Source organism: Sturnira hondurensis, unplaced genomic scaffold (assembly GCF_014824575.4).
Source record: "Sturnira hondurensis isolate 20B ecotype Veracruz unplaced genomic scaffold, ASM1482457v3 Scaffold0021354, whole genome shotgun sequence".
Lineage (NCBI taxonomy): Eukaryota > Metazoa > Chordata > Mammalia > Chiroptera > Phyllostomidae > Sturnira > Sturnira hondurensis.
In genome coordinates this window covers 8,586,179-8,604,731 of record NW_028093985.1, presented here as the reverse complement: position 1 = coordinate 8,604,731, position 18,553 = coordinate 8,586,179, and the positions used below count along the sequence as shown (strand labels likewise).

At 42.5% G+C, this 18,553-nt stretch overlaps 1 protein-coding gene across 5 annotated transcripts in view; it reads right to left on the bottom strand.

The window, feature by feature from the left end:
- Positions 1-5,862: 5,862 nt before the first annotated feature.
- The window catches only part of ATG10 (autophagy related 10), a 226,843-nt gene continuing 214,152 nt past the window's right edge, over positions 5,863-18,553 (bottom strand). For all 5 annotated transcript variants that reach the window (XM_037032249.1, XM_037032250.1, XM_037032252.1 and 2 more), the window contains 3 exons: positions 7,217-7,314; positions 6,442-6,557; positions 5,863-6,121 (listed from right to left, as the gene is read on the bottom strand). In XM_037032249.1, coding sequence (XP_036888144.1) covers positions 6,458-6,557; positions 7,217-7,314 — 198 coding nt within the window. In that variant the 3' untranslated portion in view covers positions 5,863-6,121; positions 6,442-6,457. The remainder of the gene's footprint in view (positions 6,122-6,441; positions 6,558-7,216; positions 7,315-18,553) is intronic.

Sequence of the window (18,553 nt, the reverse complement as noted above, 5' to 3'; positions counted from 1 at the left end):
CAGAGGGATCCTAATTGAATATGTTGAAGCCAGAGCCAGGACGTACATTGCCATCTTAGCTGCAGCTTTTCCTTGGGTGATATATACTTAAGCAATTTTTAAATTTTCTCCTTCAAATGTTTCTGTGGTTTCCCAAAGACCAATGAGGACTATACTCCTTTTCAAAAATGAACTTTCAGTTTCACTGTCTATAGATGAGTGGAGCATTCTGAAAAGAGCCAACGTTGTCCTCGATCACCTGCAGTCCAAGTTCCCACTCCCCACCCTCCTAGGCAACTAACCTCCCCTACAAGTCTGCCAGGTGTCCTTCCAGACCATCCGTGTTTTTACATATCTTACATATGCACTATAGAGCATGTGTGGCATTGGTGCACTTTTGATATAAAAGAGTGTTAGGTGCATCAATAGCATCTAGTTATTTTTCCATTTTAAGTCGACAATCTCTTTATGAGAACTGCCTATTTTGATACACGGGATTGAATTCATTTCCTTGGATTGCTATACAGAACCACATTTTACTTAGTCAGTTCTCTATTAATAAGCAGAAAAGGCCTGGACATTGTCTCTTTCTGCACCTGTTGAAGGAGGGGGCTGAGGAGAGCATTCTGCTGCTGGTGTTGGTGAAAGAAACCCCAAAGGATGGAGTCGGTGGCAGTTCCCGAAAGAGGAAAGCAGGCCCAGTCCCTGGCACCTGCAGAAAGGAGCTCATGGCAGCCTTCCCCAGGCTCAGTGATCACCCACATACACAGATACTCCCAGAGATTTATGGAGTACTACCAAGCACCAGACTCCATGCTAAGCCCTGAAGATCGGGCATACATGTGTAAATAACAATACACCAAAGGCTGTAGATATACTGGACTATGATTTTCCGTTAACCTATCAGGACATGCTTTGTTAAATTTCTCCCTTGTTGTAACACTGATTTCTGGGTATTTGAAAATCTTCAAAATAATCCAAGAAATCATCAAAAAGTCATAGGTTTTATTTACTTTTACGTAAAGTTAATTGATGAAGGGATAAATGAATACATGTGCGTTTTGAGTTTTTTTTTTTTTAAAAAACGATTTATAAAATGGGCCTGATCTATAAAATCACTTTCAGCTCTAATGCTCTAGAATAAGATGCCTGCAATAGAGCTATATTACCACTAGATGGCGCTATTGACAACACAAAAGTTGAATAAAAGCACGCGCCGCTTGAAGGAACACTACCAAATTCAAGAATAAAAATGTGAAAGCACTTCTACAGAGAAGCCCCATAAATATCCAGTGGGGTTGCTACGGGAACCCAGGCACATATTAAAGTAGCCAAGTGCAATGTGCACAATAATAATTAAGTGCTTCTTATATCCTTCTAGCACAACCTTCAGCAGCCTATTGGTCGGCAATATAAGGAGGAAATCAGGGGGCTTAGAATTGGAAGAAAGCTTATCTCTCTACTGGTTTTCAAATCTATGAATGCTCTCTGCAGTTAGAAATACAGTTTCATCACAACCTAACCTACATACATATATATATCCATATATATATATATATATATATATATATCCACACACACATATGTAGTTGAAACCAAAGCTTCGCAAAACAATAATATCCTTATATATGTGCAATACATTTTCCTATGTATTTTTAAAATAACAGAAAATACATATTTTTGGTCTTAGCCCCCCGACCCTTGGAATTTTCTGGGTCATCAGAGTGTCATTTGCTCTGATGAGGTGACTCTGGGTGGGCTCCTGAATGGCTTCAGGATGGGGGCTGGTCACCAGAAAGACCAAGCTCTGATCAGTAGCCTGGAACTTACAGTCCCATTCCCCATCATTTGGGAAGGGGTCAGGGAATAGACGTGGAATAAACAGTCAATCACGCCACAAAAGGAAGCGTCCATACAATTCCCAAAGCACAGGGCTCAGAGAGCTTCCAGGATGGCGAACACCTCTGCATGCCAGGAGGGGACACACCCCAACCCCATGGGCACGGAAGCTCCTGCACTTGGAACCCTTCTGGGCCTTGTCATGTATATCTAACCTTTACTCCCTATTTATCATACTCTTTATTATATAATAAACTGGTAGACATACGTGTTTCCCTGAGTACTTCAAGCCATTCCAGCAAATGATTGAACCCAAGGAGGGGGTCCTGGCTGGTTAAAAATACAGGTGACAACCTGGGACTTGAGACTGGAGTCTTAAATGGGGGACTGAACTCTTGACCCTGTGGGACTGAACAGTTGATGTACAGGATCTGATGCTAACTCCAGGTACATACTATCAGAACTGACTCTATCGGAATTGTATTGTAGGACACTGAGCTGGTGTTACCACATTGGTTGATGTTTGGAAAACCCACACGTCTGGTGTCAGAAGTGCAGTGAGTTTGGTAGTACTGTGGGACTCAAGGAGAAACACGGGGAGGGATTTTCCTACACATACTCTATTTCATAAAAAAATATTGGTCATAAATTCGTAAACTGATTTTACTTCATCTAATACACTTCCTTCCATTTAATACATTAAGAAACAGAGGCTCGGAGAGCACAGTGAGTTGCCCAGATAAATCAGGAAGCCAGGGTTTAGGCCCCTAGGCCACCTGCAGGTTTCTTCCCGGGCAGCTCCAGGCAAAGCTGAGGCAGGAACTGGCCTGCTCCCAGCATTTCCTGCACTGCTGTACCTTCTAAAGACAATGGGCTAGTACCTGCTGGTGGGAAAACTGGCACTGTATGTGTCCTTAGCTACATACACACAGTCATCGTTTTAAAAATACACATTCTTTCCCATTTGCAAATGTGGTCACTTTAACTCCTTTACTTGAATAGTCCCTCAGCAGCTCTTTGTGGTTTCAGGACAAACCTAAATTTTCAGTGTGGCAATAAAGGCTCCCCCAGCCCTGGCCCAATCCTGCCAGCCAGCCTCTCCCTTCACCACCCCCCATGCGCACCTTCACGGCCCTCTTCTGTTCTCCGTGTGGCTCTATCACGTTCCTCTTCTGCAGATGTTCCCTTGTACCTGCCTTCCACACCTCTGCCATGGTACACGTCTTACTGTCCCTGAATCCTCCTCTGGTCTGTCTCCTTCTTCAGTGGACCGGGGCATTCTTATGAGCTAGGGTCACGCCTTTCTGTTTGCTGTCCCTGGAACCTAGCTTAGGGCTCAGCACATAAGAAGTCAGTAAGTTTCTGCTGAAGTGAATATTTGCATATTCTTATTCTCAAATTTGAATTCTAAATAAACCCCTACTCCTTGGAATATCAGCTCCCTGAATTATGGAAAGAGCTGGCTTGGACCATATAGATCTCCACTTCCTACTGTCTCCAGAGTAGAAGTAAAAACTATACCAATCTTGGGAGTTTTGACTTCTTTTTTATCCTTTATTTTAATACATTTTCCCTGGAGGGGTGGTTAGTCTTGTATTTTTAACTTCCACCCTGTAGGCTCAGACCTGAGGATCAACAACAACTCTGGCCCTTCCACTGGTTGCTCAACCAACTGGCCACCTCAGGAGTCCGCAGACCCAGCCTTCTCTCGGTCACTCACGACTGTGAACAGCAACCCTTCTGTGAGCGCCACCTTAGAACATGCCCCCCAAAGTGGGTCATCACTTTAAGTTACTTACTACCCGTAGTTAGGATGGAAAAGAAATCAGGGTGAAAGGGAGAGAATGAAATGCGAATAAGCACAGTGAGTAACACAGGGAGAGGTCACCCAGCGGGGCCTGTGCTGGTCCGCGATGGGGTCAGGTAAGCACGTGGGCAGAGAAGACTTGCCCGATCAGAGATGTTCCTGTTGGGCAGGAGTCGGGCAGGAAGTGAGGTGGGAAGGAGTGGGTGCAGGCACCCCCACGGGAGCAGGGCCAGCCACCCCTTATCCCCTTACGCCCCGTGGCACTCTTGTTGGTTGGGAAGCTCCTCCGGCTTTACCTGCTGTTTTGATCTTCCCCTATGCTCTTGTTAGGTACGTGAGATAGACAGTGTAGGCTTTTTAAAATTTTTTGATAGAAATGGTAAAAGACCAAAAGAGATGAAGAAAATTGGCCTAAGTCACACAGCTGGCAGCTAACCAGACTCACAGTGTAGATCTCTAGATTTCTTCCTATTTCCCAAACCCAAGGCCTGGAGTGGGCTCACAAGTCACACGGCTAAACGTCCTCACTTTGCAAATAAGAAAACTGAGTCCCAAAGAGGTGAAGCAGTTTTTCCACGGCCACGCACAAAGGCAGAGTCTAGGAGACTGGCTGGTAGCAGCTTTAACCAGCCTTGTTTCAGACTGGAGGGGCTCTGAATGATGTCAGGGAGAGAGGAAAACCAGAGGAAGCAAACCCTCACATTCCAGAGAAAGGACTGTTACTTTGACAAAACAAAGTTCTTTCCCATGTTATATAACTGCATTACTAAAAATGAAAATTTTTATCAAGCAAAAATTAAGTTTTTTTTTAAGTGAACGATAATCTGAAAAGAAACAGCGGCCTGAGGAGCGGGATCTATCTGGGAAGGGAGGTCCCCACAACTTACAGGCGCGCTTCGGAACTCGTTTCTGCCGCTCATGAATTTTCAGATTTCCATCGATAAGAGAAGAATAATTTTTAACTTGAAAAAAAACTACACACTGGCCCCAAACTGACAGACTACTATTATCACAGAATCTGTTAGCAAAAGATAACTAATATTCCCAGACAAGTACATAAGCCAGATGACACAGTATTTTGTGTGTGTGTGTGTGTATTATACACACACACACACACACACAAATTTTACCCCAGAAATGACATGGCTTGAGAAACAACTTGCTGAGAAACCTGTGTCCCCATGAAGGAGAGTGGGGGCAGGGAAACCCCCGAAGAAGTTGAAAAGACGTGAAGTGGTAAATAGCAAAACGCCCAGCAAGCATGCAAGGAGGCTCTCCTCCCAGCAAGAATATCTATAGCTCAGCGTTTTAAATTTTACTTTTAGCTTTTCTAGCAATTCAGATTAACCCTGTCTCTGCTTCCACTCCCTCTGTGAGAGTTCGGCCCTCAGCTGACAGATGGGAGGAGTGCCTCTGCCCTCTTCCTCCGCCAGCAGACAAGCCCTCACTCAGCCTGAAGGCTCGCCCCAGGGGCCCACCTGGTGCACCAACACCTCCTGGACTCGGGCTCCAAAAACACTGTGAGGATCCCTCACTGAAGTGGTTGGAGGCATTGGGACTCCAGACTCCCTTTCATGATTCCAATTTCACTCTTAAAATTTACAGCCATTTGCTAAGGTACTAGAACGCAGTGATGTGGACGTCTGGGCCAACGCACACTGGGAAGTCGGCCCAACCTGGCAGAGCTATACAAAGAACCTGAAAAGGCCTGTTGGGAGAGCAAAACAGTAAGATAAATGCGAACTCAAAGCACATCCAGACCAGAGGCTCCCCAAAGCCTGCGCATCAGACTCAGCCCAGAGGGGCCGTTTCAGAAGGGGGTGGGCATCATTTGTAAAGGAGCCTCAGGGGATTCCAAAGTGTGTCCCTCACTAAGAGACACTAAACCAGATGCTCCAAAGAGCCCATTGCATTTTTCTCTTAGTTTCAGCCCCTAGCAAGTTACAATGAAAGACAAAAGAAGCAACTCCCAACCAAACGTTCTTCCGAGATTAAGTTCATCTTAATACCTTACTGGCTAGTAAACCTACTGACAGCCTGGGTGAATAACAATCAAATATCAAGAGAGGTGACCATTTAAGGAATATTTATAGAAAGGGTAAACTTTACAATATTTTTTCATGTGTTAATGATCTCGTATGGTTCTCACAGCAGCCTATTGAGGCAGCTTGTTATTCTTACATTAAAGATGAAGAAACCAAGTCTGAGAAACATAAAAGGATGACTTGAAAATGCCCTAATGGTGCCAGTATGTCCTTTATTAAGTTAGAGACTTTTTTTGCTATTTATATTGATTTGTGTATTCTAGTTACTCCTCCTAAATACACGGTTTATCGGTTGCTGCAGACATTTGCTTCCAAGGGAAAAAAATCCACATCAAAATCTTGGTGAGCTGGAAAGTCACGGCACCAGTGGTATGAAAACAAGGGTCGGGCACATAAACTCTCAGTGCTCTTCCTGCTGCCATTTCTAGGCTCTCTGGCTCAACAGAAGACTCTGAAAAACAGGAACAAAACAAAGGCCAGGAGAATAAAAGAAGATTTACTGAGCAGTAAAAACTTATTTCAAGAATATTAATTCTAAAATGAAACCACCCAATTCTTAGTTGCACAAGTGTCACTCATAGCAAAGGAACACGCCTCCTAAATGATCGAGTGCTGGTAGGTTGGAAAATTTTAACAAGTCAGCAATCAGCCTATTAAACATAAAGGCAAACTGAATATATGTGGGGCCGGCAAGGGCTACGTATCCAAACGCAGCAGAGGCCCGGGGGTCTTTGTAATGGTCACACACAGGGTCCAGCCTTTCCCTTGTACCTGGAAGACTGACATTTCACTCGTCCTGAGAGGAAGCTGTGGCGTAGCTCAGAGGTAGAGTCAGCCCAACAACTGGCCCGACAGTGCTCAGCCAAGACGTGATGTAGTTGACCTTCCTGGGAAACAAGTGAAAATGCAAGTAATTCTAATGTTTCCAGTGTAGTTCAAGTGAATGATAAAAAAATCAGTTACCGGCAATAAAAGAAACAAGGTTTTCTTCAAAGATGTGTGCCCACCAATGGAAATCCTGGCATTTCCTAAAGCTGGTCCTGTTCATTGACGAGGACTCAATTCCAAAACACTGGGAGGGTCCCTCACTGAGGTGGTAGGAAGCACTGGGACTCCAGACTCCCCTCCATGATTCCAATTTTACACTTAAAAATTATAGCATTTGCTAAGGTCCTAGAATGCAGTGATGAAGGGCCCGGCTCCAAGGCAAAATGCCTGGCTTCCCAGTTTTCAAATCCCAGTTCCACCACTTAACTAGTTTTGTGACCTTGGCCAAATCATTTAACCCTTCTTTTCTTTAGCTTCCTCCTTCGTAAACTGGGTAAAATAATAGAATTCAGCTCATAGGGGCATTATAAAAACCCAGTGCATTAATACATCTAAAATAGAACAGCACCTAGCACACAGTAAAAAATCAATAAATGTTAGCCATTATTATTATTACAGAGAATATTTCTTTTTTAGCTTAGCTTCCAGAGTCACACAAAAAAGATTTACAATTTTAAAATAAGAGTTAAAGCCCATGTATCTGGATGGTGTTTCTTACCTATTGATTTTCCGAGAATTCTTTACCACCAGACTCATGAATTCATTGGTTCTGCAGGGATGGAGGACAAAGAAGGGCTGCCCCAGGACGGGGTGCTCCTGCAGGGGGCAGAGAGGGTCCCAGGTCATCAGCGGGGGTTACTTTGAAAACGCTAAAATACATGCTCTGGTTCATGTCTTCCAAAGGAAGGTTGGTTTTAAAACCCAAGTGATTAGATTAAGATACAGACAGATTTCAGTGGGGACATGCAATTCAGATTCAAACAGCAGAAGAAGCGGGTGTGACACACCTGGGTTACCCCCAGATGAGGGAGCACAGTCAGGGCCCAAGACTGTGTGCACCGCGCACGCTGTCAACGCATTTTACCAGTTCCCCCAACTCCTTGTCAGCTGGTGCTTCCCTTTGCTCTTTAGTTATTCTTTAGTTTTTCCTCAAGGACATCTGTGAAGCCCAGTTAGCCTGACCATCTCGACAAAGTATTTCATCCACTGTTAGTGGTAAGGGAACTAAAATCACGCACACTTTGTTTTACATAAGTTTTGTAAACATGTTCCTTGTTTCAGGCTCAACTGCACTCAGTGCCATCGGCACATGTTAGGTGGGCAGGGCGGGCGTGGGGAGGAGGGCGCCTTGATCATTCAAGTTCATCTATTTCTCTCTATCTCTCCTTCTGAGTTTTTATGTTTCCTGTTTCTCTCAATTCTCTCTCTCCCGAGCTTACAGGTCTGTTTCTGTAAGTGAGAAGTCCACAGAGTGGAACTCCTCCACCTTTATAAGAGAACGACTGTATATAAGACAAAGTTCTGGACTGCTGCCAGGTCAGGGATGCGAGCATCATTTGTCAAGCAATGCGGGGTCCTGGAAGGCTTCCAGGTAGTGAATGATCTATGCACAGATTCTACCAACACAAAACCAGTTGAGCATTTGCATTGTGCATTAGACAGTATGCCAGAGACTGCAAATTCAAATACCGCTGTGCTGTGAATGTTTGTGTCCCCACATTCATGTGCTGAAACCCCAAAACCCAGTGTGGTGGTGTTGGGAGGTAGGGCCTTCTGGAGGTGATTGGTGAGGGGTGTGAAGCCCTCTGGAACGAGGTTACGGAGTTTACAGAAGAGGCTCCACTCAGTATTCGTCTTTGCCTTACTTATCTCACTTAATACCATCTGGGTCCACTCATGTTGTCCCAAATGGTAATATTTCATTCTTTTTTATGGACAAGTAATATTCCATTATATACACCACCTCTTCTTTATCCATTCCTCTATCAATGGGCACCTAGGTTGCTCATATAACTTGGCTGCTGGAAATAAAGCTGTAATAAAAATAGGGATGTGATTTCATTTATATGTGGAATCTAAAAAAACAAAACAAATGAACAAATAAAGAAAACCCAGAAACAGATTCATAAATACAGAAAACAAGTTGATGGCTGCCACAGGGGACATGGTGGGGAGGGGGAGCTGTGTGAAAAAAGGTGAAGGGGAATATCAGGTAAAAACTTTCAGTTATAAAATAAGTATATGGTATAATGGTATAATATCTTTGTATGGTGACAGATGGTTGGTTACTAGACTTATTGGGGTGATCACACTGTATGGAATATAAGTGTCAAATCACTATGTTGTACACCTGAAACTAATATAATAGTACATGTCCACTACAGAGGCCCCAGAGAGCAAACTCGCCCCGTCCCACCACGTGAGGACACATTGGGAAGCCAGTGACCCACAAGAGGCCCCAGGAGGAGGGCTGGCACCCCACTCTCACGCAGACGTCCAGCCTCCAGACCTGGCAGCAACACATTTCTGTTGTTTACAAACGACCCAGTCTGTGGTATTTTGTTATAGCAGCCCAAAGAGACTATGACAGATACCCATGCAGACCAGGCAGGTGACGGGAAGCAGGAGGCCAGGTCAGCACCACTGCAGGCACTGGGGCTCGGGGGATGGGGGGGGCCCCCCCGAGAGGGTGCCCGCCCAGGCTGGGCTTGCTTCTCTGGTCCAGCCAAGCGTGATGCGTGAGAATGCAGGTTCAGTGTGCCGGGACTTCCCGTTCGTCAAAATAGCCTAGAGATCCAGATCTTTATGTAAAATCTCCTAAATTTAAATGTTGGCACATTTTTTTAAAAGCACAGTGTGGGCCAAATAAAACAAGCCTGCAGGCTAGATTTGGACTAGAGGTTGCCTAATGTCTGGCTTCCCTTCTTCTCGGCCAGTCCAGGGAGAAGCTGAACTCAGAGATGTTCATGGGAAGACTTGTTTGTGGTTGTCCCTGTGGCCTCCACTCACCAACCGCACAACATTCATGCCTGCATGTATGTGCTCACACCCACTCACAAGAAATGGGAGGGACGGCTCCTTTAACATTGGAGACACAGGACGTGGGGATTTTGAAATGTATATATGTGGGAGTGGGGAGTGATCCACAGGGTGTGGGCTGCTGTTACATCTCCTCAAAAGCCACCTCCAGGTGTCTCTGCACAGTAGCCTGATTCTTAGAGCAGAGCCCAAGCTCCCCATTGCCAGCTCTGCCTTTACCCTATTCTACCCCTAACCAGACTCCGGGGTCACAGCCCATAGGTGTCAGGCCAACAGCGAGCCCTCCCGTCCAGCTTGATTCTGGCTTCCCTCACTTGCCTTAACGAGTATTTATTAATTCAACACGTATCTACTGATCGCCTCCTAGGTGCCTGTCAGGAACAATCCTGCATATAGTTACAGAGATTACTGTATCCCAAAGATAAACAAAGTCCCTGTCCCATGAACTTATGTTCCATTGCAGGAGACAGACAATAAACACAAAGAACAAATAAAAAAAGCCAAGATAATCCAGATAATAATAAGTGCTATGAGAGAAAGAAAACAGGGTAGCATGATTCTGGAGGGACTGTGGTGATGCTTAGATTTGGGGGAAGGCAAGGCCTTACTGAAGAAGTGATCTTTAAACAGAGATCAGAGTGACAAGACAGAAACAAGCACACAGAGGCCTGGGGACAGGGAGGCCTCGAGGCAGGAGGCCATAAAAGCACATGTGCACAGAAAATGCAAGAGAATTTTAGGGTTACTCTGGACTAAAATACTTACTGTTGGAGGGTAGGGATTTAAAAAGCAAGTTTAGTCCAAATTCTTTTTGGATTAAGGCAATAAAGAGCTGTAAGCAAATCTTATTGAGGAGAAGGCACATTACCTTCTCTAACAAAATGACACCTAGCCCTCCGGGGACGGCACCAGCTGGACATGGACCCCGTTGGGAGCCAGCTCAACCCGAGGCCTCCCCTGCTCCTCAGGCTCACTCTCCTCTGGGCATCCTTTGAAGAGTCCCAGGGCCTCTCTCATGCTCATGGGGAAACTCCTCCAGCTTTAACCATGGGAATCCAAAGCCATGGCTGAGGGAGATGGGCTGTTCAAATGAAACCACCAAAAGCCTGGAAATACCACAGGGTAATAAACACACAAAGCAATAGGGCTCTTGCAGGTCCAGGTGTGACCGTACTGGGGGGCCCGGCCCACATGGGCACTAGGAAGAGACTGTGACTGGGCCTTCCCTTCCTGGCCTACTCACAACCTCCACCCATGGGTGTCCTGCAAGAATCTTAACACATCAGTCTTTGTTTTTTTTCTTGAGGACCTGGTGGCTCATGAGGAATGGCTTCATTATAGAGCGAAGAACTTGCCTCTTCCAGGTCTACCAACTGATCCTTACAAGACCACAGAAGAAGAACCATATCCGACTACAACACACATGCTGGAGATGCACGCACCCTTACAGTTCATTTCCTAAGCAATCACAGGCCTGTGTCACACTGCAGCTCTGCTCATTTGATGCTGCTCAGTAAAGACTTGGACGTCGCTCCCACAAGTCACCTTTTGCTCAGTCTGTACAGCAAGTGGGTCAGAGCAGACATGGGCTCTGCAGTTTTGACAGTTTAAGGTCAAGTTCTGCTCTCCTACTCAATAGCTGCGAACTTTTGGGCAATCTCCTTAACCATTTTATGTCTCTAGTTCTTCATCTCATCCTGGAACTAGCAGCATCTATCTCATAGATCAATTATTATCCTTCAATGAGAAAATGCCAGACCAGTGCTCAAAATGATGCCTGACATAATAGGCACCCACTTGGCTATTATAATTTGACCCATTGGTATCTAAATGACAAGGATAATAGCACCCAGACATCCACAGTAAGGTCTGAAATCCTATAACAGCACCCAGTTTCAACGTCTAGAACCAAAAAGCTCCTATGGAGGTATGCAGGGTGGTGAAAATATCACTGACTAATGTCTAAATGTTCAGGAACATTTGACAACTGATTCTAATCAAAGACAAGAGGGGCCTTAGTTAAACAACAAATCTAGGTTTACATTTATGGCAACTAGAACTATCAATATATTGGAATTCAGGAAGAAATTAATGGGAAATCATTTAAATGAACTTAGGTTCAACTAAAAGCTTAGGCACTTCAAAAACACTTCGGTAATCTACAACATTTTAATACTCATTTTTCCTTGAACAACATAAAAACGGTAGTATTAGCATTTCAGGTTATGTTCTAAGAAAATAAAATGCACAGCAATAGTCATATGAAACACCTTTTTAACTAATAGAGACTTTCACGCTTCAGAAGAGCTTTTAGAACAGACTGGACATTAATGCATAGTTAGTCACCTGGGAAAAAATAACTTAATTTTTTAACCTTTTACTATATTGAGAACTTATATCTGTGTAATTATACAGAAAATATTAACATGAATAACTGCCTTTAAAATCAAAAGTTTAAATTGGATTCTAAGTTATATTGTTTTGGAAAGATGCTGTTGCTTTTTAAAAACCAAGTTATGATATGTTGATCCACTTATAGTAGGAATTATAAGAAGGCATATTTATATAATCTTTAAAGAATAGTTTTATAAATACATAATAGAAGTAAAATTCCAAGTGCAGCAGAATGTAGGGGTCAGCAAAGCTTCTGCCTCAAAAACAAGTATAAAACTGAAAAAACTGCCAAAAAAATTTTCCAGGCTGTGAAAATCCACCAAAGGCAAATAAAAAAAATCTGAAATGTGTTTAATTCATGAAAAGCTGCTAGCACTTCAAGCTAGACACAGAGAGAGCCTGCAGCCTTCTGGCCCAGAAATACCCCCACATCCCCTCCCACCTTCACCAGCTCCACCAACAGGTGAGTTTTCCCAGAACACAGCAGGCCGTGAGAACCAGCGGCTGTGCCGCCAGTGGGGCTGACCTGATTGCCACCAGACAGCAATGGCTCCTGCCCAGTGGTGCTGGCAGTAAAAATAGCAAAACAGTATTAAATGAAAAGGGAAAAAACACAGCTCTGCAAGGCGGATGTTGCAGTCCTAGCTGAGGCAAGCAGCAGACCAGCCAGAAACTGAATGGGGAGATTTTTGGAGAGCGGGCAGTTGTAGGAGGGCTAGGTATCCAGGCATCCCTGGCTGACAAGAGTCACTCCCATGAACAGGGAGAGAGGAGGAGTCCTGATGAGAAGTAGAAGCTGACACGAAGGTGAACATTAACTGATTTCTGAATGTGCTCCAACATCCACACACATCCATCAGCAAAGGATGGAAGACTTATCTCCTTTAGGTACCTGAACACAATCACTGTCCAATCACTGGCCAACCAGCACACTATGCAGACATAGCTGGGTGACCCCAAGGAAGCCGGGATAAAATATGAAGAGAAGAATGAAAAGCAACAGAGCAAAGACATCAATGATCAAACTTACAGAAGAGTCAGCTTCCGCAGGTAAATCTTAGGGAAGTTACTGAAACAAGCAAACAAAAACATGAGCAATAACTAAAAGAAAACCCTCAGAGGAAAATGTTGGAATCCAGAATTGCTACAATATATTATCTAAAGTGTCTAGCTTTCAAAGAAATTTGAGCCATGCAAAGAAACAGAAAAATGTGAAGCATACCAGGGAAAAGAATAACATTGTTGACTATTTGTACCTACTAATAACATTGGTAGGTACAAAATAGCCACAGGGAAGTAGCTGAGCACAGGAAACATGGTCACTAATATTGTGATAACCACCTGTGGTGCCAGCCGAGGTGCTGGAAATACCCAAGAGGCCCACTGTGTAAAGTAGGTGAGTGTCTCACCACCAGCTGGCCACCCAGCACCAGTACACAAAAACAAACAAACTGACTCTGAGTGCACCCAGATATTGGACTTACAAAACAGCTGTTATCAATGTTTGAAAAACTAAAGAAAACTGTTTAAAGAGTTAAAAGATAAAAATGACGACAATGACCCTGCAAGTAGGTCATCTTGGTCAGTGAGTACAAACTATGAGAAGAACCAAATGGAAATTGTAGAGCTGAAAAGTAAAACCCAAATAGAAAATTCACCAGATAGGTTCAAAGTACATAGGAGATGGCAATAAAAAGAAGTAGTGGATTTGAAGATATGTTAATATAAGTTATTCAGTCTGAAGAAAAGAGATAAATGAAGGAAAATAAAAGAGTCCCAGAGACCTGTGGGGCAATACCGAACATGCTGGCATGCGCATAATAGGAGTCTGGGAGAAGAGGAGAGAAAGGGGAGGCAAAATATTTGAAAAAATACTAGCTGAAAACTTCTGAATTTTGATTTAAAAAATTTAATCTACAGATACAAGAAGCACAAATCGCCCCAAGTGGAAACACAAAGAAAGCCGCAGGTGGGTACATTACAGTTTAAAGGCTGGAAGGAAAAGGCAGGAGAAAATCTGAAAGGGGGGACTCATCCCATAAACAGAAAGAACAATGTGGTAACGGCTGGCTTCTTGGTGTGAGGGTGGCAGGGGGACTTAGTCAAAGTTCTCACGGCGGGTGGGTGGGAAGCCCGGACCTGTCAACCAAGAATTGCTTATCCAGCGAAACTGTATCTCAAAAAATAAAGATAATATAAACACATGCCCAGGGCAACAGACTGAGAATTCTTTGCTGGTAGACTTTCCTTATAAGGTAATACTGAAGGAAGTCAGTTCTTCAGGCACTGGTACCAGAGGGTAATTCAAATCCACAGGAAAAAAATGAAACAGCATTTTAATTGCTAAATACAGAGGAAAAGTTAAGTATTTCTTCTTAATCATGTTAATGGACATAAGATCATATACGCAAAAATCATAATACTGTAGTGTTGGGTTCGTAACATCCACACACATGTAATACACATGACAAGGGTCGCATAACAGAAGGAATGACAAAAATATATGGATAAAGTTGCTCTACTTCAGTTAAGTCAGTATTAACTTGTGTGCCTATTGTTGGAACATTAGTAAGGGTGCTGTTTTTGAAGAGGCCTGGAACCCAAAAGCTCCTCCTTGTCATTAAATAAACCCTTTAAATAGGTTGTTAATCAAGACTACTCTCTGGCAACATGTCAATTGCATCTGTAATTAACGATCATTAAACTGTGTACAGTCAGCACTCAGTGCTTTTTCTACAGTGCGTCGGCTTCCGAGCTGTGGCAAACTAACCACATAACTAGCTAGTCTTCAGACACCGATGGAAAGTTATTTCCTAAATACTCAAAATAAATCCTGTTTCCAAATGTATAAGATCACTGGACATGGGCCCTGAGCTATAACAATGGTTATATAATGTGGAAAAATACCAAGTTTTCCTGGTGTGATTAGAATTCATATATCCCTTCATTCGCCCACTTACCAAATATATTAAGGCTTCTTGCCCTATAATTTGACAATGATTTGACTCTAGCCAAAGGCAAAGGATCTGTAATTTCTGTGTTTCACCTTGTGGATGGATATCTTAACGCTGCAGCAGTGACAGAATTCGCTTTGCCACCTGACCACTTGTCAGTCGTTTTCAATCCCCTGATCTCATAAGTCAAACAGTGTGTATTCAAAGTAAGACAGAGACTATGGAAATAATTTGAAGCGTTTGATCAGTGTAGACAATCAATCTGGATAGTATCCTCCAAAAGCTGTTTTCTGCAATGGAGATTTGCACAGGCTTATGCTATCAGGCAAGATTATCCGTATTTTCTACTTTCTGCCTCAGACAGCCGGAATCAGTGATGAAAGCTGTCTTTTGTTGGTTTAGGAATGACGTTCTGGTGTTCAAAAAAATCTGAAATCCTACACCTTATTTGTTTAACATACCATTTTCAGAAATGGAAGAACATCAAAGCTGTCAGGATCTTTTTGGTGACATTTCTTAGATCAATTCAGAAGGTAAATTTGTGTGGAAGTGCTACCATCTGCTGTCAGTACTAATGAACTGATGCAAATCTGCGCTGAGAAAAATGTCAGTGTGGAAATATACGCAGCCAATGAACTGTGTTAGGCTTACAACTCCATAAACACTTCTACTGGAACAAAGTTCTGCTAAATGGTTTTCCACAAAAATAGAAATGATGGGTCAGATTTCTATCTCCGTAACTCCAGAAAAGTTATATAGGCACATTCTTTTATGAAATTTAATTTAGCAATGGTTAAATGTCTCATAAAATAAGTCTGACGTGAACACTGGGAATTGGTTTCAGAACTATTAGCTATGACTATCACAAGGAAATGATAATATTGCACCTTCATCCTTACATCTAATAAATATGAGTTACTTCATTCGTTTCTTAATATTCTTGGCTCTCCAGGAAGGCACAAATATAATTTCACGTATGACGTTTTGATCCAGTTTCCTATTCCAGATGGATCAAACTCGCCTTCCACTCTGGGCACATCCCCTGGAAACGGAGAGGGGTCTCTTCCGCATCCTGCCCCCTCACACAGGGAAGAAATGGCTATTGAGTGCCTACAGGGTGAGGCACAGCCCTGAGTGCTTTGTACAGGGTCGCCTATTCGAATAATTCTCTGAGGGGGGCTTTATTATTGCCTCTGTGGACAACAGGGTCAAAGAGGCTGCGCTTCGCGTTATCCACGCAGTGAGGGGCAGAGCACCGCCAGGGTTCCTGCTCTCACACTGCACCTCCTCACCCCACTGACTGGAGCTGGTGTCAAGGATGTCCCCTGGCTTCAATCCTCTCTAGTCAACATCTTCAAAAATCTATGTTTTTAATTTAAAAGTAATGTAGTTTCGTGAAATTATAAGAGCAATCCATACAGAGAATTTAACAAATACAGAAAAAAAAGAATAAAAGCAGAATAACTTTAAAATGCCCAACTCACGTGAAATCACTACTTGGTGAATTTCCTTTCAGACTTTTCATGCACAAACGCACACATTTGTAGTTTTGTTGCTTTTGACTCACTGAACAGATAGTTACCGAGGGCCCAGTATGTTCCACTCCCTGCTGTGTTTCATTGATCTTCTCTAAGTATCTTCGTCTTCTATTTTACTCATTTCTGTGCTTATTTTTATTTTCCATGTATTTTATTTGTATTTATTTAATGTTCCATGGGTGATTAAAAGAATAGGCAAAAAAGAATATGTAACACCCAGTTGTCGGCCACAGGGCGGTCCACGTGTCAGTAGACCGAGTGGGGTACCGCGTCGTCCCGTCTTCTACACTCTCAGCTGCCTGACTTCCCAGTTGCTAAGAGAAGCTCAAATGTCCCCTATGATCGTTGATTTGTCCATTTCTGCTTGCAGTTTGTAATGGTTGCTTTATGTATCCGGAAGCTGTGTTATTTAAATGCAAAGAAGTATACCTTCCTAGAACAGTAATATGAAGCGGTCACACTTACCTCCAATTACACTTTCTGCCAGAAAAGGACTTTTATCTGATATTAATATAGCCACGCCAACTTTCTGTTTACCTTAAGCATGTGAAAAATTATGTTTGCCTTTCGATCTTTCTGTGCCCTTATGCCTGAGGCATTTCATGTAAAAAAGATGATCGATGGATTGTTTAAAGAAATCCATCTTTACAATCTGTCCCTTAAATGAAGTATTTAGTTCATGTACAGGCTTTGTGATTACTGATGTAATTCAACTTAATTTTTTCCATCTTATTTTAGATTTTTTCTTCTCTTGGTTTCCTTTCTTTTCCTGCTCAGTTGCTTTCTTTTGGATTGATTGAGTACAGGCTCAAAATTTTTTTTCTGATTGCTTATACACTTTTGGTTATTTTGAAAAGTATGTGTCATATTTCTAAGCTTTTACTAGTTATCCCACAATTTTTAAGTAAGTGGTTTACTCAGTAAAATCCATAGTCATTCAGTGTCTTTGCCTTTTTCCTAAATAAGCACCTGAGGCGGTTTCACTGGATCATCCTTCCTGATTTCTGTACTGTTAACTGTCCAGTACTTCAATTGTACCTCTTATTTTTTAACCCCATAAATCATATATTACCAGTGTTTTGTAACTCATTGTTTGTTGAGATTTGCTTATACTTTATTATTTTTGCTTACTATTTTTCTATATGTCAGATATTTACTCTGTTCTTTTATTGTTGAAATATGTACTTCAGAACACCTCTTTAGTGAAGGTCTTTAGGTAGTAAATGGTCCCATATTACAAATGCTTTCTCTTGCCCTCATTTTTGAAAAATAAATTTTGTGGGTATAACATTTTAGGTTTTAAATATATTCTTTCAGTACATTGATTATACAATCCCATTCTCTCTTGTTTTCCATTTTTCTGTGCAGAAGTCAACGATCAGGCTAATTGCCATTTCTTTTCAGATATTTTTCCCTTGGGTGTTTCACTATAATGTGTCTAGTTGTGGGTTTCTTTTGATTTATCCTACTTGGGATTCACTGAGCTTTCTGAATCTAAATACCAGTGCTCTGCAGTTTCTTCTTCTGGAGCTCCTGTCACACGTGTGCCTGTCCTCCCTCTCCCTTGCAGCTCTTACCCTGACACACTGACCACCTTCTTCCCAATTTATGCTACAATGTATATAAATTCTTCACCTTCCACTTCATCTTTACAGTCTTTTCCTCTCATATCATACTTTCAGTATTTTCTTTCATTTAAAAATATAGTCAACATATCTATTTTGTATTTTTGTACAAAAAATTCAATACATGAATTTGAGGATCTGATACTTCAGTTTGGTGTTCCTGCTGGCCTTCACGCTTACTGGCTTATTATGAATTCTGTACTTTTTAAATTGTGACTGACTATAAACATAATTCATTGAGGCCTAGGGTTAAAAATGCATCCCTCCAAAGAAGTTTATATATGCTTTTATCTGGTGCCTAGGAATGGAGAGGAGAGAAGAGGGATTCCAATGCCATATTCACCTGGAAGTAGACTTGTGTTTAGTCTACAGGTTATATGTTCTTTTTAAATATTCTGTTTAGCCAGAAAGGGATTCTGTTCTATACAGAATAAGGCTGTGAGGGTCAAATGGGGGAAAGAGAAAAACATTTTAAATATATAAAGAATGATGTCAAGTGCAGGTA